Source organism: Pithys albifrons, chromosome Z, assembly GCF_047495875.1.
Source record: "Pithys albifrons albifrons isolate INPA30051 chromosome Z, PitAlb_v1, whole genome shotgun sequence".
NCBI classification, from domain to species: domain Eukaryota; kingdom Metazoa; phylum Chordata; class Aves; order Passeriformes; family Thamnophilidae; genus Pithys; species Pithys albifrons.
In genome coordinates this window covers 684,065-707,934 of record NC_092497.1, presented here as the reverse complement: position 1 = coordinate 707,934, position 23,870 = coordinate 684,065, and the positions used below count along the sequence as shown (strand labels likewise).

Sequence of the window (23,870 nt, the reverse complement as noted above, 5' to 3'; positions counted from 1 at the left end):
GGTGAATGAATGCCCAGTGGAGCAGCTGCTCCCTCCTCTCCCGGTGTTTTCCAGGCTGGAGCCAGCTGGCTGCCATGCACTGTGTGATGCTGCCAGACCTGCTGGGACTGGAGAAATTCCGGCCTCCCCTGCTGGAGATGCTGGCACGGCGCTGGCAGGATCGCTGCCTGGAGGTCAGTGCAGTCCTTCCTCACCCCTGGGGGGTTGTGCCTGTCACTGATTCCATTTCCCTTCAATGTACAAAATGCTCTTTATTCTGCCCCAAATCCTGCCGGTTTTGTTTCCATTCAACAATTAATTCCCACTTGGAGCATCCAACAGCACACACAATACACACACAAGGGGCTGTTTGCACCCTCTGGGTGCTGCGTGTCCATCCTGAGCTGCCTCTGGGTGTGCTGAGTTAAAGGGTCCCCCAAGTCCAAAGGAAAAGGAAGGGAAAAAAAACCCCTGGGGCACAAACAGAGTGGGGTTTGTTGGCCCCTGTGCTGTGAGTCCAAAGGAAAAGGAAGGGAAAAAAAACCCCTGGGGCACAAACAGAGTGGGGTTTGTTGGCCCCTGTGCTGAACCCCACGTGGTTCCCTGAGTCCAAAGTGAAGGGAAAATACCCCTGGGGCACAAACACAAAACCTCTGGGGCACAAACGGAGTGGGGTTTGTTGGCCCCTGTGCTGTGAGTCCAAAGGAAAAGGAAGGGAAAAAACCCCCTGGGGCACAGAGTGGGGTTTGTTGGCCCCTGTGCTGTGAGTCCAAAGGAAAAGGAAGGGAAAAAACCCCCTGGGGCACAAACACAAAACCTCTGGGGCACAAACACAGAACCTCTGGGGCACAATCACAGTGGGGTTTGCTGGCCCCTGTGCTGAACCCCACGTGGTTCCCTGAGTCCAAAATGAAGGGAAAATACCCCTGGGGCACAAAGAGAGTGGGGTTTGTTGGCCCCTGTGCTGTGAGTCCAAAGGAAAAGGAAGGGGAAAAACCCCTGGGGCACAAACACAAAAACCTCTGGGGCACAAACAGAGTGGGGTTTGTTGGCCCCTGTGCTGTGAGTCCAAAGGAAAAGGAAGGGAAAAAAACCCTGGGGCACAAACACAAACCCCTGGGGCACAATCACAGTGGGGTTTGTTGGCCCCTGTGCTGAGCCCCACATGGTTCCCTGAGTCCAAAGTGAAGGGAAAATACCCCTGGGGCACAAAGTTCTCCTGAGTCCAAAGGAAAAGGAAGGGAAAAAAACCCCTGGGGCACAAACAGAGTGGGGTTTGTTGGCCCCTTTGCTGTGAGTCCAAAGGAAAAGGAAGGGGAAAACCCCCCTGGGGCACAAACAGAGTGGGGTTTGTTGGCCCCTGTGCTGAGTCCAAAGGAAAAGGAAGGGAAAAAAACCCTGGGGCACAAAGAAAAAGGAAGGGAAGAAAACCCCTGGGGCACAAAATACTCCTGAATCCAAAGTAAAAGGAAGGGAAAAAAACCCCTGGGGCACAAACACAAACCCCTGGGGCACAGACACAAAACCCCTGGGGCACAAACACAAACCCCTGGGGCACAAACACAAAACCTCTGGGGCACAAACAGAGTGAGGTTTGTTGGCCCCTGTGCTGTGAGTCCAAAGGAAAAGGAAGGGGGAAAACGCCCTGGGGCACAAACAGAGTGGGGTTTGTTGGCCCCTGTGCTGTGAGTCCAAAGGAAAAGGAAGGGAAAAAACCCCCTGGGGCACAAACACAAACCCCTGGGGCACAAACACAAAACCCCTGGGACACAAAGAGAGTGGGGTTTGTTGGCCCCTGTGCTGAACCCCACGTGGTTCCCTGAGTCCAAAGTGAAGGGAAAATACCCCTGGGGCACAAAGTTCTCCTGAGTCCAAAGGAAAAGGAAGGGAAAAAAACCCCTGGGGCACAAACAGAGTGGGGTTTGTTGGCCCCTGTGCTGAACCCCACGTGGTTCCCTGAGTCCAAAATGAAGGGAAAATACCCCTGGGGCACAAAGAGAGTGGGGTTTGTTGGTCCCTGTGCTGTGAGTCCAAAGGAAAAGGAAGGGAAAAAACCCCCTGGGGCACAAACACAAACCCCTGGGGCACAAACACAGAACCTCTGGGGCACAATCACAGTGGGGTTTGTTGGCCCCTGTGCTGTACCCCACGTGGTTCCCTGAGTCCAAAATGAAGGGAAAATACCCCTGGGACACAAAGAGAGTGGGGTTTGTTGGCCCCTATGCTGAACCCCACGTGGTTCCCTGAGTCCAAAGTCAGAAGAAGGGGAAGAAAAGCCCGTTGGTGCAGGTGATGGTCGAGGGTGGTGCTCTCCTCCCATCGAGGTTCTGCTCCTCCTCTGGACTCACCGAAACGCTCCGCGCTTGACAGTTCCTGGCAAATGGCACCGAGGGTTGATCACACCCAGGGTGGGCACCCCCCCGTGCTGAAGCGGTGCCAGTTTGGTGCCCTGGGCCCGTGTCTCTGGTCCCTGCAGGTGCGGGAGGCGGCGCAGGCGCTGCTGCTGGCCGAGCTGCGCAGGATGGAGCAGGCGGGACGCAAGGACACCATCGACGCCTGGGCGCCCTACCTGCCCCACTACATGGACAGCGTCATCTCCCGTAAGCACTTCTGCAGCCCAGCCCTCCCAGGGGCCAGCCCAGCCCTCCCCCTGGGCCTCCCACCCTGCTCAGCACCCTCCAGGCTTGGGGCTTGGGGGAGACAAACACGAAAAATGGGTGTTTTCCTCAGTGGGTTCAAACTTGGGTGTAACAACGTCAAGGTCAGGGGTTCAATCCCCTGTGTGGGCCATGGACTGAAGAGTTGGATTCTGGTCCTTGGGGGTCCTTCCAACTCAGAACAGTCTGGTATTCTGTGATATAAATATAGATATAAACATAGATATATAAAAATATATAAATAATAGAGTGATATATAACAAGATGATAATAATGACAGAATCCCAGACTGTTCTGAGTTGGAAGAACCCCCAAGGATCAGAACCCAACTCTTCAGTCCATGGCCCACACAGGGGATTGAACCCCTGACCTTGGCATTGTTACAGTCAAGTTTATATAATATATTTTTATATTATATATGGTTTATATAATTACATGTATTATACATTACTAGGTATTGTATTATTGCTGAGATCAGCTCAGTGGGTTCAAACTTGGCTGTAACAACACCAAGGTCAGGGGTTCAATCCCCTGTGTCGGCCATTGACTGAAGAGTTGGGTTCTGATCCTTGGGGGTCCTTCCAACTCAGAACAGTCTGGGATTCTGTCATTATTATCATCTTGTTAAATATTACTATATTATTTATATATTTTTATATATCTATGTTTATATCACAGACCTTGGTGTTGTTACACCCAAGTTTGAACCCACTGAGCTGATCTCAGCAATAATACAATACATAGTAATGTATAACACATATAATTATACAAAACATATATAATATAAATAATATAGTAAAAGTACATAATAATACATAATGTTATGACCCTGAGATCAGCTCAGTGGGTTCAAACTTGGGTGTAACAACACCAAGGTCAGGGGTTCAATCCCCTGTGTGGGCCATTGACTGAAGAGTTGGGTTCTGATCCTTGGGGGGTCCTTCCAGCTCAGAATAGTCTGGGATTTTGGGAATTCTGATTCTGTGGGATGTCAGCCTGGAGCACTGGGCCAGCTCTTGCAAGAGCTTGCCTGAAAAGCTCTTCCAAAGAAGAGCTGAATTATGTTATTATTATGTTGTTATCATTATAATCCTTACTATAGCAATACTAATTATAACATGATATAATATATAACATTATGTATTATTATGTGCTTTTACTATATTATTTATATTATATATGTTTTATACAATTACATGTATTATTCATTACTATGTATTGTATTATTGCTGAGATCACCTCAGTGGGTTCAAACTTGGGTGCAACAACACCGAAGTCTGTGATATAAACATAGATATAAATATAGATATAAATATAGATATAAATATAGATATATAAAAATATATAAATCATATAGTAATATTTAACAAGATGATAATAATGACAGAATCCCAGACTATTCTGATTGGAAGGACCCCCAAGGATCAGAACCCAACTCTTCAGTCCATGGCCCACACAGGGGATTGAACCCCTGACCTTGGTGTTGTTACAGCCAAGTTTGAACCCACTGAGCTGATGTCAGCAATATTATAATATATAGTAATGTATAATACATATAATTATATAAAAATATATAATATAAATAATATAATAAAAGCATATAATAATACATAATGTTATGACCCTGAGATGAGCTCAGTTGGTTCAAACTTGGGTGTAACAATGCCAAGGTCTGTGATATAAATATAGACATAAACATAGATATATAAAAATATAATATAGTAATATATAACAAGATGATAATAATGACAGAATCCCAGACTGTTCTGAGCTGGAAGGACCCCCAAGGATCAGAACCCAACTCTTCAGTCAATGGCCCACACAGGGGATTGAACCCCTGACCTTGGTGTTGTTACACCCAAGTTTGAACCAACTGAGCTGATCTCAGGGTCATAACATTATGTATTATTATATACTTTTATATTATTTATATTGTATATTATATATTTTATATTCTCTGTATTATCTATGGCTTATATAACTACATGTATTATCCATGACTATGTGTTGTGTTATTGCTGAGATCAGCTCAGTGGGTGGACTTAGAGGAGCACACAAAGCTTGGCAATATTGGAATGAATCAAATAAGGTTTGGGTGGGACAATAAACAACTCCCCAATCCCTCACCTGGGCTGTTGGATTGTCCCCTCCAGCTGGAGTGACCACAGAAGCCCCCCAGGCTGGCACTGCCAGCCCAGAGTCCGTGGGCACAGAGGCCAAAGCCCAGGAGGAGGAGCAGGACCTGGTGGACGACGACCTTGCAGCAGGTGAGTGGGAACTGAATTATTATCCATATTTTAATTGCTTTGGACCCAACCAACACTTTGCTTGGACTTTCAATCCTTTATAGTAACCCCTGAAATCATTTCCTCGGGTGGAAAATCTGATTTAAGGGCTTTGCCACTGAATTCCAGTTCCAGTGGGATCCAGTGAGGGTTGTGTTGGGAAAAATAAGGATTTTCCAGCAATTCCCCCTCGGCTCCTGCCCCCAGTGCTGCTTTAAGGCTGATATTTCTTGAGTGCTTTGCTGGGGCAGAGCCCCCACCAGGATTTGTCCCACCTTGAGATCCCCCCAAATGCTTCCATTTATCCCAATCATTTTGGAAAAGGGTCACTTGGAGCTTTGGGAGATGGGAACGTTTTAGCTGAGCTGGAAAATCCCGTTTGGAGCAAATCCTTTGACTTTCTGCAGTGGCTTGGAAGGATTCAGGAAACTGAGGTTTGTCTTTAGTGCCTGAAAGGCTTTGGGGGGTAATTAAAAGTGAAATAAATATTTTATTTCAATAATTCACAGCATTTTTCCCAGATCTCCTGACTCCAATGGTCGACATTTTGTAATTTGGTTTGGATTTTTTTTATTTTTTTTTTTTTATTAATTTATAGACCTTGTCTTGGTGCCACCAAACTGAAATCCTTTAAAATTCATTCCTCATTTCCTGGGATTTGTTGGGGGTTTTTTTTTTTTCCCCTCTGGGTGTTATTACAATTTTTAACTCCAAGAAGTCAAAATATTCCAGAAAAATATTTAATAAAATTGGGGCCGTTCTGTGCTTTTATAAATTTAGTTTTTAATAATGGTGAGGTTTTAGTAAGAATGGTTTTAATAATATTAGTTTTAATAATATTAGTTTTTAATAATATTAGTTTTTAATAATGTTAGTTTTTAATAATGTTAGTTTTTATTAATATTCGTTTTTAATAATATTAGTTTTTAATAATATTAGTTTTAATAATAGTTTTTAATAATATTAGTTTGTAATAATACCAATTTTTATTAATATTAGTTTTTAATAATATTAGTTTTAATAATACTAGTTTTTAATAATATTAGTATATAATAATAATAGTTAATAATAGTGAGTGTTTAGTAATAATAATTTTTAATAATATTAGTTTTTAATAATAGTGAGGTTTTAGTAATAATAGTTTTTAATAATGTTAGTTTTTAATAATGTTAGTTTTAATAATAGTAAGTTTTTAATAATATTAGTTTTAATAATAGTGAGTTTTTAATAATATTAGTTTGTAATAATACCAATTTTTATTAATATTAGTTTTTAATTATATTAGTTTTTAATAATGTTAGTTTTTATTAATATTAGTTTTAAATAATATTAGTTTTTAATAATATTAGTTTTAATAATACTAGTTTTTAATAATATTGGTTTTTAATAATATTAGTTTTTAATAATAATAGTAGTTAATAATAGTGAGTGTTTAGTAATAATAATTTTTAATAATACTAGTTTTTAATAATGTTAGTTTTAATAATATTACTTTTTAATAATAGTGATGTTTTAGTAATACCAGTTATTAATAATAATAATATTTTTAATAATATTAGTTTTTAATAATAGTGAGGTTTTAATAATATTAGTTTTTAATAATATTAATTTTTAACAATACCAATTTTTAATAATATTAGTTTTTATAATAGTGAGGTTTTAGTAATAATAATTTTTAATAATACTAGTTTTTTAATAATATTAGTTTTTAATAATATTAGTTTTAATAATACCAGTTTTTAATAATATTAGTTTTAATAATAGTAGTTTGTAATAGTACCAGTTTTTAATATTGATTTTTAATAATATTAATTTTTAATAATATTAATTTTTAATAATATTAGTTTTAATAATATTAGTTTGTAATAATACCAGTTTTTAATAATATTAGTTTTTAATAATATTAATTTTTAATAATATTAGTTTTTAATAATATTAGTTTTAATAATACCAGTTTTTAATAATATTAATTTTTAATAATATTAATTTTTAATAATATTAGTTTTTAATAATACCAGTTTTTAATAATATTAATTTTTAATAATATTAATTTTTAATAATATTAGTTTTTAATAATACCAGTTTTTAATAATATTAGTTTTTAATAATATTAGTTTTAATAATACCAGTTTTTAATAATATTAGTTTTAATAATATTAGTTTTAATAATACCAGTTTTTAATAATATTAATTTTAATAATATTAGTTTTTAATAATATTTGTTTTAATAATATTCCTTTTTAATAATATTAATTTTTAATAATATTAGTTTTTAATAATATTAGTTTTATAATATTAGTTTTAATAATACCAGTTTTTAATAATATTAATTTTTAATAATATTAATTTTTAATAATATTAATTTTTAATAATATTAGTTTTTAATAATATTAGTTTGTAATAATACCAGTTTTTAATATTATTAGTTTTTAATAATATTAATTTTTAATAATATTAGTTTTGAATACCAGTGAGTTTTTAGCAATAATAATTTAAAAATGCTCTTTTATCACCCCGTGGGGCTCCTTTGCCCTGCAAACATCTCGTGGTTCGTTAATTACAGAGAGATCAATTAATTCCATTAAACCCCCTTTGGAAATGGTGATTCCGATTCCTCTTCCAATTCCTGCCAGAAGCTCCAACAGGGAAGTTCTGGGGGGGGGGGGGTGAGTTGAGGAAAACAACTTGGAAAGTTCTGAAATCTCATTCCTGGCCCAGGGAAAAAAAAAACGATGGAATTTTCTTAAAAAAATTAATGGGTTGTTGTGTTGGGAATTGGTGTAATTTGGGCAGCTCTTAATTAACTTTTGACCATCTCTGATTGCTCAGAGTGACCTTGTTGGCAAGTCAGGAGTGGAGTTTAAATCCAATTTATTCAGGTGTTAAAAGTTGTTGCTCTTTATGGCAGAGAAGAGATTTTAATTAATTTAATTGTTGCCCCTTTGGGGGGTCCCTTCCCAGGGGGGATTTTGGTGCATTAATTCCGTGCTTTGGAACTGCAATTAAAGGGGGTTTAATTCCTGCTTTTCCTGGTTTGTTCCTTCCCCTTTTTTTTTCCCTGCACATCCTCTCCCGTTTTCCCTTCCCAGCTCAGGGAAATGTTCCCTTCCCAAAGGTGCAGAAAATCTGGGAAAGGGGTTGCAAAAATCACCCTCATTTCTGTGTCACCAAAACCCATTTTCTACCTGGGATGGGAGGAATTAAGGGATGATTTCCAAGAACTGCCATTGGATTATCCCAATTTGGAATTCCAGAGGGTGATTATTGACACCACTTGTGTTAAAAATAAATGCAAACGTGGCAGCTTTAACAGCATTTATTAATTAATAATTAATTAATAATTAATTAAATAATAATTAATAATTAATTAATAATTAATAATTAATATTAATTAATTAATAAGAATTTCCTTCTTGAATTCCACCTCTCTCCAGATAAGGGCAGGACTCCAATAAGACCAATCCAGATCTGGAATTCCCAATTGGAATTATGCTGATTATTTTATTGAAAGGAACCAAATCAAATTTTTTTTTTTTTTTTGGTTTAATATTTTTTTAATTCTGGGCTCAATTAGAGGAATAGTGAAAATATTGACTATAAAATATGTCTCCAAATGGTTGAAATCCAGGCCTGGTGTCCCTTCCCCTCCAGATTTCCTGGAGTGGCCCAATGGGAGTGGAAACAGCACAAAGGAAAATGGGGAAAAATGAGGAATAGCAGATTTCCCAATTAATTCCCAGGCACAGGCAGGAACTCTGTGATTTCCTCATTGCCAGGTGGGTCTCCAGGCTGGGCTGACACATTTCCTGGGACAAATCCCCCAAATTCTGCTGTTGGAACTTCCAGGCAGGAATTTCAGGCTCCAAAGTGCCTTCCCTGCTGTGCCAGCGGGGGGAGCTGTGGCTGCAGGAATGGGGCATTCCAGGTGATCCAGATATTCCTCAGGATGGGAAGCTGGGGCTGAGGATATTCCTTATCAATATTCCCTCTGCCATTCCCTGCTACCATTCCTTCTAACATTCCCTGCTGCCATTCCCTGCTGCCATTCCCTGCTGCCATTCCCTGCTGCCATTCCCTCTGCCATTCCCTCTGCCATTCCCTGCTCACATTCCTGCTGCCATTCCCTCTGCCATTCCCTGCTCACATTCCCTCTGCCATTCCCTCTGCCATTCCCTCTGACATTCCCTCTGCCATTCCCTCTGCCATTCCCTCTGACATTCCCTCTGCCATTCCCTGCTGCCATTCCCTGCTGCCATTCCCTGCTCACATTCCCTGCTCACATTCCCTGCTGCCATTCCCTGCTGCCATTCCCTGCTGCCATTCCCTGCTGCCATTCCCTGCTGCCATTCCCTGCTGCCATTCCCTGCTGCCATTCCCTCTGACATTCCCTCTGACATTCCCTGCTGCCATTCCCTGCTGCCATTCCCTGCTCACATTCCCTGCTCACATTCCCTCTGCCATTCCCTCTGACATTCCCTCTGCCATTCCCTCTGCCATTCCCTCTGACATTCCCTCTGACATTCCCTGCTGCCATTCCCTGCTGCCATTCCCTCTGCCATTCCCTGCTGCCATTCCCTGCTGCCATTCCCTGCTGCCATTCCCTCTGCCATTCCCTCTGCCATTCCCTCTGACATTCCCTGCTGCCATTCCCTCTGACATTCCCTCTGACATTCCCTCTGACATTCCCTCTGCCATTCCCTACTGCCATTCCCTGCTCACATTCCCTGCTGCCATTCCCTGCTGCCATTCCCTCTGACATTCCCTCTGCCATTCCCTGCTGCCATTCCCTGCTGCCATTCCCTGCTGCCATTCCCTGCTGCCATTCCCTCTGCCATTCCCTCTGACATTCCCTCTGCCATTCCCTGCTGCCATTCCCTCTAACATTCCCTGCTGCCATTCCCTGCTGCCATTCCCTGCTGCAATTCCCTGCTGCCATTCCCTCTAACATTCCCTTCTGCCATTCCCTCTGCCATTCCCTCTGACATTCCCTGCTGACATTCCCTCTAACATTCCCTTCTGCCATTCCCTGCTGCCATTCCCTCTGCCATTCCCTCTGCCATTCCCTGCTGCCATTCCCTCTGCCATTCCCTCTAACATTCCCTCTAACATTCCCTCTGCCATTCCCTGCTCACATTCCCTGCTGCCATTCCCTGCTGCCATTCCCTGCTGCCATTCCCTCTGTCATTCCCTGCTCACATTCCCTGCTGCCATTCCCTGCTGCCATTCCCTGCTCACATTCCCTCTAACATTCCCTCTAACATTCCCTGCTGACATTCCCTCTGACATTCCCTCTGACATTCCCTCTGACATTCCCTCTGACATTCCCTCTGACATTCCCTCTAACATTCCCTCTAACATTCCCTGCTGACATTCCCTCTGACATTCCCTCTGACATTCCCTCTAACATTCCCTCTAACATTCCCTCTAACAAACATTCCCTGCTGACATTCCCTGCTGATATTCCCTGCTGATATTCCCTGCTGATATTCCCTGCTCACATTCCCTGCTGCCATTCCCTGCTGCCATTCCCTGCTGCCATTCCCTCTGACATTCCCTGCTCACATTCCCTGCTCACATTCCCTGCTGCCATTCCCTCTGACATTCCCTCTGCCATTCCCTGCTGCCATTCCCTGCTGCCATTCCCTCTGCCATTCCCTGCTGCCATTCCCTCTGCCATTCCCTCTGCCATTCCCTGCTGCCATTCCCTCTAACATTCCCTGCTGCCATTCCCTGCTGCCATTCCCTCTGCCATTCCCTGCTGCCATTCCCTGCTGCCATTCCCTGCTGCCATTCCCTCTGCCATTCCCTCTGCCATTCCCTCTGCCATTCCCTCTGCCATTCCCTGCTGCCATTCCCTGCTGCCATTCCCTGCTGCCATTCCCTGCTCACATTCCCTCTGCCATTCCCTGCTGCCATTCCCTCTGCCATTCCCTCTGCCATTCCCTCTGCCATTCCCTCTGCCATTCCCTGCTGCCATTCCCTGCTGCCATTCCCTGCTGCCATTCCCTGCTGCCATTCCCTGCTGCCATTCCCTCTGCCATTCCCTGCTGCCATTCCCTCTGACATTCCCTGCTGCCATTCCCTGCTGCCATTCCCTGCTCACATTCCCTCTGCCATTCCCTCTGACATTCCCTGCTCACATTCCCTCTGACATTCCCTGCTGGGATCAGCTCAGTGGGTTCAAACTTGGCTGTAACAACACCAAGGTCAGGGGTTCAATCCCCTGTGTGGGCCATTGACTGAAGAGTTGGGTTCTGATCCTTGGGGGTCCTTCCAACTCAGAACAGTCTGGAATTCTGTCATTATTATCATCTTGTTATATATTACTATATTATTTATATATTACTATATTATTTATATATTTTATATATCTATATTTATATCTATATTTATATCTATATTTATATCTATATTTATATCACAGACTTCGGTGTTGTTACACCCAAGTTTGAACCCACTGAGGTGATCTCAGCAATAATACAATACATAGTAATGAATAATACATGTAATTATATAAAACATATATAATATAAATAATATAGTAAAAGCACATAATAATACATAGTGTTATATATTATATCATGTTATAATTAGTATTGCTATAGTAAGGATTATAATGATAACAGCATAATAATAACATAATTAAGCTCTTCTTTGGAAGAGCTTTTCAGTCAAGCTCTTGCAAGAGCTGGCCCAGTGCTCCAGGCTGACATTCCACAGAATCAGAATTCCCAAAATCCCAGACTATTCTGAGCTGGAAGGACCCCCAAGGATCATCCAGTCCAACCCTTCAGTCCACGGCCCACAGAGGGGATTGAACCCCTGACCTTGGTGTTGTTACACCCAAGTTTGAACCCACTGAGCTGATCTCAGGGTCATCACATTATGTATTATTATGTACTTTTACTGTATTATTTATATTATATATGGTTTATATAATTACATGTATTATACATTACTATGTATTGTATTATTGCTGAGATCAGCTCAGTGGGTTCAAACTTGGGTGTAACAACACCAAGGTCAGGGGTTCAATCCCCTGTGTGGGCCATGGACTGAAGAGTTGGACTGGATGATCCTTGGGGGTCCTTCCAACTCAGAATGGTCTGTGATTATTATAATCTTGTTATATATTACTATATTATTTCTATATTTATATCTATCTATGTTCATATCTATATTTATATCACAGACCTTGGCATTGTTACAACCAAGTTTTAACCAACTGAGCTGATCTCAGCAATAATACAATACATAGTAATGTATAATACATATAATTATATAAAAATATATATAATATAAATAATATAATAGAAGTCTATAATAATACATAATGTTATGACCCTGAGATCAGCTCAGTTGGTTCAAACTTGGCTGTAACAACACCAAGGTCAGGGGTTCAATCCCCTGTGTGGGCCATTGACTGAAGAGTTGCACTGGATGATCCTTGGGGGTCCTTCCAACTCAGAACAGTCTGGGATTCTGTGATCTCATGTTATAATTAGTATTGCTATAGTAAGGATTATAATGATAACAACATAATAATAACATAATTCAGCTCTTCTTTGGAAGAGCTTTTCAGTCAAGCTCTTGCAAGAGCTGGCCCAGTGCTCCAGGCTGACATCCCACAGAATCAGAATTCCCAAAATCCCAGACTATTCTCAGCTGGAAGGACCCCCAAGGATCATCCAGTCCAACCCTTCAGTCCACGGCCCACACAGGGGATTGAACCCCTGACCTTGGTGTTGTTACACCCAAGTTTGAACCCACTGAGCTGATCTCAGCAATAATACAATACATAGTAATGTATAACACATATAATTATACAAAACATATATAATATAAATAATGTAGTAAAAGTACATAATAATACATAATGTGATGACCCTGAGATCAGCTCAGTGGGTTCAAACTTGGCTGTAACAACACCAAGGTCAGGGGTTCAATCCCCTGTGTGGGCCATTGACTGAAGAGTTGGGTTCTGATCCTTGGGGGTCCCTTCCAACCCAGAACAGTCTGGGATTCTGGGAATGCTGTGAGAAATCCCAGTGCTGACCTTGAGGTGGGAATTGGGGGTGTAACTCCAAGCCAGGCACTGCACCCTGAGCTGGGTTGGACCATCGGGGGACTCTCCGTGCCGGTGGCCACGGACACGGATTTGGTGGCTCAGGATCCCCATGGGTTGGATTTTCCATCTGCCAGCTGGTCCTGCCCCTGCTCCTTCAAGCTCCTCCAGCCCAGGAGGACTCTGAGTTGGCAGGTACCAATCCCTGGGCACTGCCCACCTCAGTAAACCCCTCTCAATTAATTCAAATCCATTAATTCCTCTTCCACTTAAACCTGGAGAACTTCCTTTGGCTTTTAATCCTTTTATTGTAAGCTGGGCTGAAATTAATTTGCCCCCAGAAATGTGTAAAGCCAATTAAGGGCAGGCAGGGCCTGAAGTGCTCTGGAGTGGCCACACTCTGCATTTCCAGCAGAGCAATCCATATCCCAAACCAGGGGAATTTGGGAATATATCCCACCTGCATTTCCAACACTCCACTCATCTGCTTCATCCTCTCTGCTCTCAGCGTTGTGGGGCTTTAACCCTTAAAAATAGAGATATTTGGGGACATTTATGATTATATATCAAAGCAAACTGGGTTGTCTCCACCTAAAAAGGGGATTTTTCCAGCTGAAATCCCCAAGGGTTTTTGTCCTTTTGCTTCTGTTTTCCACCCAGACCTGTTTGAGGTTATTAATTTTGTCCCAGTGATAGGGTGATCAACTGTCCTGTCAGGAAAATGGATCTGTGTGTCAGCCTTTGCTGTGATTAAAGGCAGCCACAGCACAGGCAGAAAATACCAAATTTTCCTGGCCAAAGCAAAGGGCTCCTTGTCAGGGCATTATTGCAGTGGAAATTCTCCCCAAATGCCTCTCAGTTTAGCTGGGGGGGAAACCATTCCAATTAGCCAGGGAGTAATTAAAACAAACAGAACAAAAAGATAAAAAATAGGAGGTTTTTCCTTCCTTGATTTAAAGGGGTTTTACCCCCATCTGGAGGTTTGTTGGGATTTTGTTGTATTTGAGTTGGGCTTTGAATTTCTTGTGGGGTTGTGGATTTCTGGGAATTGTTTTCTTTTGGAGGTGGGAAACCCTCCAGGATCAAACTGTCACGTTCCAGGTTGTGGAATACTGGGATGTTCCCCCCTCCCCGTTTTGGTTGGAATTTCATGTTCACAAAGAGTGATCTCCTGGATATGTGGAGCAGGAGCAGCAGGAAGGGGCTCAGCTCCCACCCCCAGCCCAGCTCTGGGAGCTTTCCCAGTGGATTCTCTCTGTAGTGGATCAGGTGTATTGTTGGATGGGTCAGATCCAGACAGAGCTCGTGGATTCCCAGGGATTTGGTTTTATCCATTTCCAAAGGCTGATACAAGAAAATTCTTTTGGTCCAGATCCTGTTGCCTGCAGAGGTGGTGGATTCCCCATCCCTGGAATTGTCCAAGGCCAGTTTGGATGGGGCTTGGAGCAACCTGGGCTGGTGGAAGGTTGGCTGGAGGAGCAGCCTGGGCTGGTGGGAAGTGTCCCATGGCAAGGGGTGGCACTGGGTGATCTTTGAGGTGCCTTCCCACCCAAACCACTCCAAGCTGGTAACTCAAAGGATGCTCCGGGATCTTCCTCAGGAAGGGTTGATCCCATCTCACCAGAATCCAGCCCTGGCAGCAGGGAGGGCACACAGGGCTTGGATTCCTGCTGGAAACAGCCCATGTGTTGGGTTTCCTCTCCTGGTTATCGATCCACTCCCTGCAGCTCCACAGCTGCTCCGCTCCCAGTGCCCTGCACGGAGCTGGGAATGGCAGCAGGGAATGGGGAGAACATCCCTGGAGAGGGAATTGTCACCCAGGTGGCACCTCCACACCTGGAGCACAGTGGGAGCTGCTGCTCCACTCCCAGTGCCCTGCACGGAGCTGGGAATGGCAGCAGGGAATGGGGAGAACATCCCTGGAGTGGGAATTGTCACCCAGGTGTCACCTCCATACCTGGAGCAGGTTGGGAGCTGCTGCTTCGCTCCCAACACCCCACATGGAGCTGGGATCGGGTCCTGCTTGGCCAGGAATTGCAGCAGGGAATGGGGAGAACATCCCTGGAGTGGGAATTGTCACCCAGGTGTCACCTCCACACCTGGAGGAGCTGCAGCTGCTCCTCTCCCAATGCCCTGCTGGGAATGGTAGCAGGGAATGGGGAGAACATCCCTGGAGAGGGAATTGTCACCCAGGTGGCACCTCCATACCTGGAGCAGGTTGGGAGCTGCTGCTCCACTCCCAATGCCCCACACGGAGCTGGGAATGGCAGCAGGGAATGGGGAGAACATCCCTGGAGAGGGAATTGTCACCCAGGTGTGACCTCCATACCTGGAGGAGCTGCAGCTGCTCCTCTCCCAATGCCCTGCTGGGAATGGGAGCAGGGAATGGGAACAACATCCCTGGAGCTGGAATTGTCACCCAGGTGTGACCTCCATACCTGGTGGAGCTGCAGCTGCTCCGCTCCCAATGCCCCACACAGAGCTGGGAATGGCAGCAGGGAAGGGGCACAACATCCCTGGAGTGGGAATTGTCACCCAGGTAGCACCTCCACACCTGCAGGAGCTGCAGCTGCTCCTCTCCCAATGCCCTGCTGGGAATGGGAGCAGGGAATGGGAACAACATCCCTGGAGAGGGAATTGTCACCCAGGTGGCACCTCCACACCTGGAGTGTGGTGGGAGCTGCTGCTCTGCTCCCAGTGCCCCACACAGAGCTGGGAATGGCAGCAGGGAATGGGGAGAACATCCCTGGAGTGGGAATTGTCACCCAGGTGTCACCTCCACACCTGGAGGAGCTGCAGCTGCTCCGCTCCCAGTGCCCTGCACGGAGCTGGGAATGGCAGCAGGGAATGGGGACAACATCCCTGGAGAGGGAATTGTCACCCAGGTGTGACCTCCATACCTGGTGGAGCTGCAGCTGCTCCACTCCCAGTGCCCTGCACGGAGCTGGGAATGGCAACAGGGAATGGGAACATCCCTGGAGAGGGAATTGCCACCCAGGTGGCACCTCCACACCTGGAGTGTGGTGGGAGCTGCTGCTTCACTCCCAGTGCCCCACACAGAGCTGGGAATGGGAGCAGGGAATGGGCACAACATCCCTGGAGTGGGAATTGTCACCCAGGTGTCACCTCCACACCTGCAGGAGCTGCAGCTGCTCCTCTCCCAATGCCCTGCTGGGAATGGGAGCAGGGAATGGGCACAACATCCCTGGAGAGGGAATTGTCATCCAGGTGTGACCTCCATACCTGGAGGAGCTGCAGCTGCTCCTCTCCCAATGCCCTGCTGGGAATGACAGCAGGGAATGGGGAGAACATCCCTGGAGCTGGAATTGTCACCCAGGTGTGACCTCCATACCTGGTGGAGCTGCAGCTGCTCCTGTCCCAATGCCCTGCTGGGAATGGCAGCAGGGAATGGGGAGAACATCCCTGGAGCTGGAATTGTCACCCAGGTGTCACCCCCACCCCTGCCCACGGCCCTGGCACTCCCATGGAACGGGCCCTGCTCTGTCCAGGTGTCCCATCCAAGGGGATCTGTGCAAGTGTTCATTAAAGCCCAGGCTGAACCTCTGTTGGGAAATTCCAGCTCTTCCTTCCCTGCTTTGTTCCAGCCTCTCCTCATCCCCCTTCCTCCAAAGGCCGTTGCTATTGATTTTTCCTTGCCTTTTTTTTTCCCTCCTCCCTTCCCATTGTTCAGCTTTCCCTTGTTTTCCTCTCCCTTTTGGGCTGCCAGGGGTTGCCTGGACACAATTCCTGAAATTTGGTTAATTCCTTGTTTTCCTGTGGAGCCCCATGGAGGTCATTAACCTGTGCTTCATTAATTGCCCCTTCATTAATCCACGAGCCCAGGGAGGCTCAGCCAGTGCCAGGTTTGAGATTAAAACTTCCTGATTTTTGGTCAATATATCGGGGGGGATTTCTTAGGATGCTGGGAATTAATGGATGGAAAAGGGAACTTGATTTATTCCAACAATTTCTTCCAAGATTTTGGGATTTGACTCCCCCCCAAAAAAATGGGATTCAGAATCCCTGAGCTGAAATATCTCATTAGTTTAATAGAGTTCTATTTAAAATTCATAATAATTATATTTTTTCCTGCTGTTAAAATCCCATCTATGGCTTATATTTTAATTATATTTTATTATATTCTATAAGAATATCAGTTTGGTTTAATGGCAGGTGTTGTTATCCAAAAATTCAGTGAGAGGTTGGATGTGATGGTGTTATTTTAAAAACAATACAAAATATTTCTTGTAATTTTAAAGAAATTTCTAAAATATTCATCTTTTTAAAACAATAAAAATTATATCTTGTAATTTTAAAGTGAATCCTAAAATATTCATCTTTTAAACCAATAAAAAATACATCTTGTAATTTTAAAAATCTTTTAGAAACAATAAAAATTATATCTTGTAGTTTTAAAGAAATTTCTAAAATATTCATCTTTTAAAAACAATAAAAATTGTACCCTGTAATTTTAAAAAAATTCATCTTTTAGAAACAATAAAAATTATATCTTGTAATTTTAAAGAAATTCCTAAAATATTCATCTTTTAAAAACAATGAAAATTGTATCTTGTAATTTAAAAAAATTCATCTTTTAAAAACAATGAAAATTATACCCTGTAATTTTAAAAAAATTCATCTTTTAGAAACAATAAAAATTATATCTTGTAATTTTAAAGGGATTCCTAAAATATTCATCTTTTAAATCAATAAAAAATGCATCTTGTAATTTTAAAAATCTTTTAGAAACAATAAAAATTATATCTTGTAATTTTAAAGGGATTCCTAAAATATTCATCTTTTAAAAACAATAAAAATTATATCTTGTAATTTTAAAGGGATTCCTAAAATATTCATCTTTTTAAAACAATGAAAATTGTACCCTGTAATTTTAAAAAATTCATCTTTTAGAAACAATAAAAATTATATCTTGTAATTTTAAAGAAATTTCTAAAATATTCATCTTTTAAAAACAATAAAAATTATATCTTGTAATTTTAAAGGGATTCCTAAAATATTCATCTTTTAAAAACAATAAAAATTATATCTTGTAATTTTAAAGAAATTTCTAAAATATTCATCTTTTAAATCAATAAAAAATACATCTTGTAATTTTAAAAGTCTTTTAAAAACAATAAAAATTATGTCTTGTAATTTTAAAGAAATTTCTAAAATATTCATCTTTTAAAAACAATGAAAATTCTTTCTTGTAATTTTAAAGTGAATCCTGAAAAATTCATCTTTTTAAAAGCAATAAAAATTATTTCTTGTGGTTTTGAAGTGAATCCTAAAAAAAATTTTTTAAAAAACAATAAAAATTATTTCTTGTGATTTTGAAGTGAATCCTAAAAAAAATTTTTTTTAAAAAAAAACAATAAAAATTATTTCTTGTGGTTTTGAAGTGAATCCTAAAAAAAAATTTTTTTAAAAAAACAATAAAAATTATTTCTTGTGGTTTTGAAGTGAATCCTGAAAAATTAAAAAAAAAAAACAATAAAAATTATTTTTTGTGGTTTTGAAGTGAATCCTAAAAAAAATTTTTAAAAAAAAAACAATAAAAATTATTTCTTGTGATTTTAAACTGAATCCTGAAAAAATTAAAAAAAAAACAATAAAAATTATTTCTTGTGGTTTTGAAGTGAATCCTAAAAAATTTAAAAAAAAAAACAATAAAAATTATTTCTTGTGATTTTAAACTGAATCCTAAAAAAAAATTTTTAAAAAAAACAATAAAAATTATTTCTTGTGGTTTTGAAGTGAATCCTAAAAAAAAATTTTTTAAAAAAAAACAACAAAAATTATTTCTTGTGATTTTAAACTGAATCCTAAAAAATTAATAAAAAAATAAAATAAAAATTATTTCTTGTGATTTTAAACTGAATCCTGAAAAATTTTTAAAAAAAAAAAAATAAAAATTATTTCTTGTGATTTTGAAGTGAATACTAAAAAAAATTTAAAAAAAAAAACAATAAAAATTATTTCTTGTGGTTTTGAAGTGAATCCTAAAAAAATTTAAAAAAAAAAACAATAAAAATTATTTCTTGTGATTTTAAACTGAATCCTAAAAAATTTAAAAAAAAAAAAAATAAAAATTATTTCTTATGGTTTTGAAGTGAATCCTAAAAAAAATTAAAAAAAAACAATAAAAATTATTTCTTGTGATTTTGAAGTGAATCCTAAAAAAAATTAAAAAAAAAAACAATAAAAATTATTTCTTGTGGTTTTAAAGTGAATCCTAAAAAATTCATCTTTTAAAAACAACAAAAATTTTCTCCTGCAATTTTAAAGCGAATCCAAAAATATTCATCTTTTAAACCAATAAAAATCACACCTTGTAATTTTAAAAAAAAATCATCATTTCAAACCAATAAAAATCACACCTTGTAATTTTAAAAAAATTCATCTTTTAAAACCAATAAAAATCATACCTTGTAATTTAAAAATATTCATCTTTTAAACCAATAAAATCATAACTTGTAATTTTAAGAAATTCATCTTTTAAACCAATAAAAGTCACATCTTGTGAGTTTAAAGCCAACAAGAAGGAGCCCAAAGATCCCTGGGCAGAGACAGAATTCCACGGATCTTTTAGGACTGAGAAGGGGGAAAAAAAATAGGGAATTAGGCACTTTTGGGGTGACTTTTTTGAATAGAATCAGAGAATCATAGAATGGATTGGGTTGGAAAAGCCCTCAGAGATCATCAAATCCAACCCTTGGTCCAACTCCAGTCCCTTTACCAGATCATGGCACTCAGTGCCACGTCCAGTGTCACCTTAAACACCTCCAGGGATGGGGAATCCACCCCCTCTCTGGGCAGCCCATTCCAGTCCCTGAGCACTCTCTCTGCAAAGAATTTCTCCCTGATATCCAACCCAACCCTCCCCTGGCAGAGCTCAAGCTGTGCCCTCTTGTTTAAGAGAAGAGACCAAGCCCCACCTGGCCAGAACTTCCCTTCAGGCAGTTCCAGACAGTGCTGAGGTCACCTCTGAGCCTCCTCTTCTCCAGGCTGAACACCCCCAGCTCCCTCAGCCTCTCCCCACAGCACTTGTGCTCCAGTCCCTTCTCCAGCCTCGTTGCTCTTCTCTTCTCACTTGGGTTGGAAGAGACCTCTGAGATCATCAACCCTTGATCCAACCCTACTGTGATCACCAGACCAGGGCACGGAGTGCCCTGGGCTGGTGATCACAGTGGGGTTGGATCAAGACATGTTGGATTCTCTGTCCCTGATCAGAGCAGGGTTGGATCAAGACATGTTGGATTCTCTGTCCCTGATCACAGTGGGGTTGGATCAAGACATGTTGGATTCTCTGTCCCTGATCAGAGCAGGGTTGGATCAAGACATGTTGGATTCTCTGTCCCTGATCAGAGCAGGGTTGGATCAAGACATGGTGGATTCTCTGCCCCTGGAGGTGTTTCAGAGGACACTCAGTGCCACATCCAGTCCCTTCTCCAGCCTCGTTGCTCTTCTCTGGCCCCGCTCCAGCCCCTCAATCTCTTGCCTGACCTGAGGGGCCCAGAACTGAACACAACACTCAAGGTGTGGCCTCCCCAATGCAGAGTCCAGGGGAAGGGTCACTGCCCTGGCCCTGCTGGCCACGCTAGTTTGGATCCAGGCCAGGATCCCATTGGCCTTCTTGGCCACCTGGGCACACTGGTGGCTCCTGTTGAGCTTCCTGTCCCTCAGTCCCCCCAGGTCCCTCTGCCTGGCTGCTCTCCAGCCACTCTGTGCCCAGCCTGGAGCGCTGCAGGGCTTGGGGTGGCCAAAGGGCAGGACCTGCACTTGGCCTTGTTGAACTTCATCCCATTGGAATCAGCTCATCCCTCCAGTCTGTCCAGATCCCTCTGCAGAGCCCTCCAGCCTGTCCAGATCTTTCTCCAGATCCCTCCAGCCTGTCCAGGTCCTTCTCCAGGTCTCTCCAGTCTATTCAGATCCCTCTGCAGAGCCTTCCTGCCTTCCAGCCTGTCCAGATCTTTCTCCAGTTCTCTCCAGCCTGTCCAGATCCTTCTCCAGGTCTCTCCATTCTATCCAGGTCCTTCTCCACATCCCTCCAGCCTGTCCAGGTCCCTCTCCAGGTCTCTCCAGCCTGTCCAGATCCTTCTCCAGATCCCTCCAGCTTATCCAGGTTATCCAGCTTATCCCTCTGCAGAGCCCTCCTGCCTTCCACCCTGTTCAGGTCCTTCTCCAAATCCCTCCAGCCTGTCCAGGTCCTTCTCCAGGTCTCTCCATTCTATCCAGGTCCTTCTCCAGATCCCTCCAGCCTGTGCAGGTCCTTCTCCAGGTCTCTCAGGTGTATCCAGGTCCCTCTCCAGGTCCCTCCTGCCTTCCAGCAGGTCGACACTCCCTCCCAACTTGGTGTCAGCAGCAAATTTGCTGCTGATGGACTCAATCCCCTCATCTAAATCCTCACTAACGATGTTAATTAAACAGGACTGGCCCCAACACAGACCCCTGGGGGACACCACTGGTGACCAGCTGGACACAGCCCTGTTCCCCAGCACTCTCTGGGCCAGCTCCTGACCCAGCAGAGGGGACACCTGTCCAAGCCATGGGCTACCAGCCCTTCCAGGAGTGTATTATGGGGGACAGTGCCAAAGGCCTTGCTGAAGTCCAGGCAGACACACCCAGACCCTTCCCCTCATCCACCAGGTGGGTCCCCTGATGGTAAAAGGAGATCAGGTTGGTCAGACAGGACCTGCCCCTCCTAAGCCCCTGCTGGGTGGGTCTGAGCCCTTGTCCATCCTGAAGGTGCTGTGTGATTGCACTCAGGATGATCTGCTCCATAACCCTGCCAGGCACCGAGGTCAGGCTGACCTTTGGAGTTTTCCAGCAGGAAAACAGACCCATCTCCATTCCTGGCAATCCTGGTGGTCCCACAGACAGGATTTAAGTCTGGATTTAATGTCCTTTTTCGGGAAGCGCCGCCTGGAATGTTAATCCTTGTTCCCTCTGCTTCCAGGCTGCGTGTCGGGTCTCCCCCAACCCAAGAAGGTCTCCACGTCCTACGAGGAGAGGAGGAAACAGGCCACGGCCATCGTCCTGCTGGGCGTCATCGGGGCCGAGTTCGGCGCCGAGATCGAACCCCCCAAACTGCTGAGCCGCCCGCGCAGCTCCAGCCAAATTCCAGAGGGCTTCGGGCTCACCAGCGGCGGCTCCAACTACTCCCTGGCCAGGCACACCTGTGGGTACCCCCAGCAGGGCTGGGCACGGCCGGGCACGGCTGGGCACGGGGCAGAGGGGGGGAAAAGGAGGGATTTGGGATGTGCAGTAAGAGGAGTCGGTGCTGGTGGAATGAGCTGCTGGAATTCTGGAGAAGGGAAAGATGAGTTTGGGATGTGCTGAGAAATTGGTGCTGATGGAATGAGCAGCTGGAATTCTGAAAAGGGGAAAAATGAGGAGTTTGGGATGTGCAATAAGAGGAGTTGGTGCTGATGGAATGAGCAGCTGGAATTCTGGAAAGGGGAAAGATGAGGAATTTGGGATGTGGAATAAGAGGAATTGGTGCTGATGGAATGAGCTGCTGGAATTCTGGAAAGGGGAAAAGGAGGGATTTGGGATGTGCAATAAGAGGAATTGGTGCTGATGGAATGAGCAGCTGGAATTCTGGAGAAGGGACAGATGAGGAGTTTGGGATGTGCTGAGAAATTGGTGCTGATGGAATGAGCTGCTGGAATTCTGGAGAAGGGAAAGAGGAAGAATTTGGGATGTGCAATAAGAGGAATTGGTGCCGATGGAATGAGCAGCTGGAATTCTGGAAAGGGGAAAGATGAGGAATTTGGAATGAGCAGCTGGAATTCTGGAGAAGGGAAAGATGAGGAGTTTGGGATGTGCTGAGAAATTGGTGCTGATGGAATGAGCAGCTGGAATTCTGGAGAAGGGAAAGATGAGGAATTTGGGATCTGCATTAAGAGGAATTGGTGGTGATAGAATCAGCTGCTGGAATTCTGGAAAGGGGAAAATGAGGAATTTGGAATGAGCTGTTGGAATTCTGGTGAAGAGAAAGATGAGTTTGGGATGTGCTGAGAAATTGGTGCTGATGGAATGAGCTGCTGGAATTCTGGAGAAGGGAAAGATGAGGGATTTGGGATGTGCATTAAGAGGAATTGGTGCTGATGGAATGAGCTGCTGGAATTCTGGAGAAGGGAAAGATGAGGAATTTGGGATGTGGAATAAGAGGAATTGGTGCTGATGGAATGAGCAGCTGGAATTCTGGAAAGGGGAAAATGAGGGATTTGGGATGTGCAATAAGAGGAGTCGGTGCTGGTGGAACGAGCAGCTGGAATTCTGGAGAAGGGAAAGATGAGGAATTTGGAATGAGCTGCTGGAATTCTGGAGAAGGGAAAGATGAGTTTGGGATGTGCTGAGAAATTGGTGCTGATGGAATGAGCAGCTGGAATTCTGGAAAGGGGAAAAGGAGGGATTTGGGATGTGCAGTAAGAGGAGTCGGTGCTGATGGAATGAGCTGCTGGAATTCTGGAGAAGGGAAAGATGAGGGATTTGGGATGTGGAATAAGAGGAGTCGGTGCTGATGGAATGAGCTGCTGGAATTCTGGAAAGGGAAAAATGAGGGATTTGGGATGTGGAATAAGAGGAATTGGTGCTGATGGAATGAGCAGCTGGAATTCTGGAGAAGGGAAAGATGAGGAATTTGGGATGTGGAATAAGAGGAATTGGTGCTGATGGAATGAGCTGCTGGAATTCTGGAAAGGGGAAAATGAGGAATTTGGGATCTGCATTAAGAGGAATTGGTGGTGATAGAATCAGCTGCTGGAATTCTGGAAAGGGGAAAATGAGGAATTTGGAATGAGCTGCTGGAATTCTGGAGAAGAGAAAGATGAGTTTGGGATGTGCTGAGAAATTGGTGCTGATGGAATGAGCTGCTGG

General features: G+C 43.1%; 1 protein-coding gene across 4 annotated transcripts in view; it reads left to right on the top strand.

Annotated features, from left to right (window-relative positions):
• WDR7 (WD repeat domain 7) overlaps positions 1-23,870 on the top strand; it is an 87,745-nt gene that overhangs the window by 41,461 nt on the left and 22,414 nt on the right. For all 4 annotated transcript variants that reach the window (XM_071580893.1, XM_071580892.1, XM_071580890.1 and 1 more), the window contains 4 exons: positions 55-173; positions 2,456-2,579; positions 4,790-4,903; positions 21,946-22,167. In XM_071580893.1, coding sequence (XP_071436994.1) covers positions 55-173; positions 2,456-2,579; positions 4,790-4,903; positions 21,946-22,167 — 579 coding nt within the window. The remainder of the gene's footprint in view (positions 1-54; positions 174-2,455; positions 2,580-4,789; positions 4,904-21,945; positions 22,168-23,870) is intronic.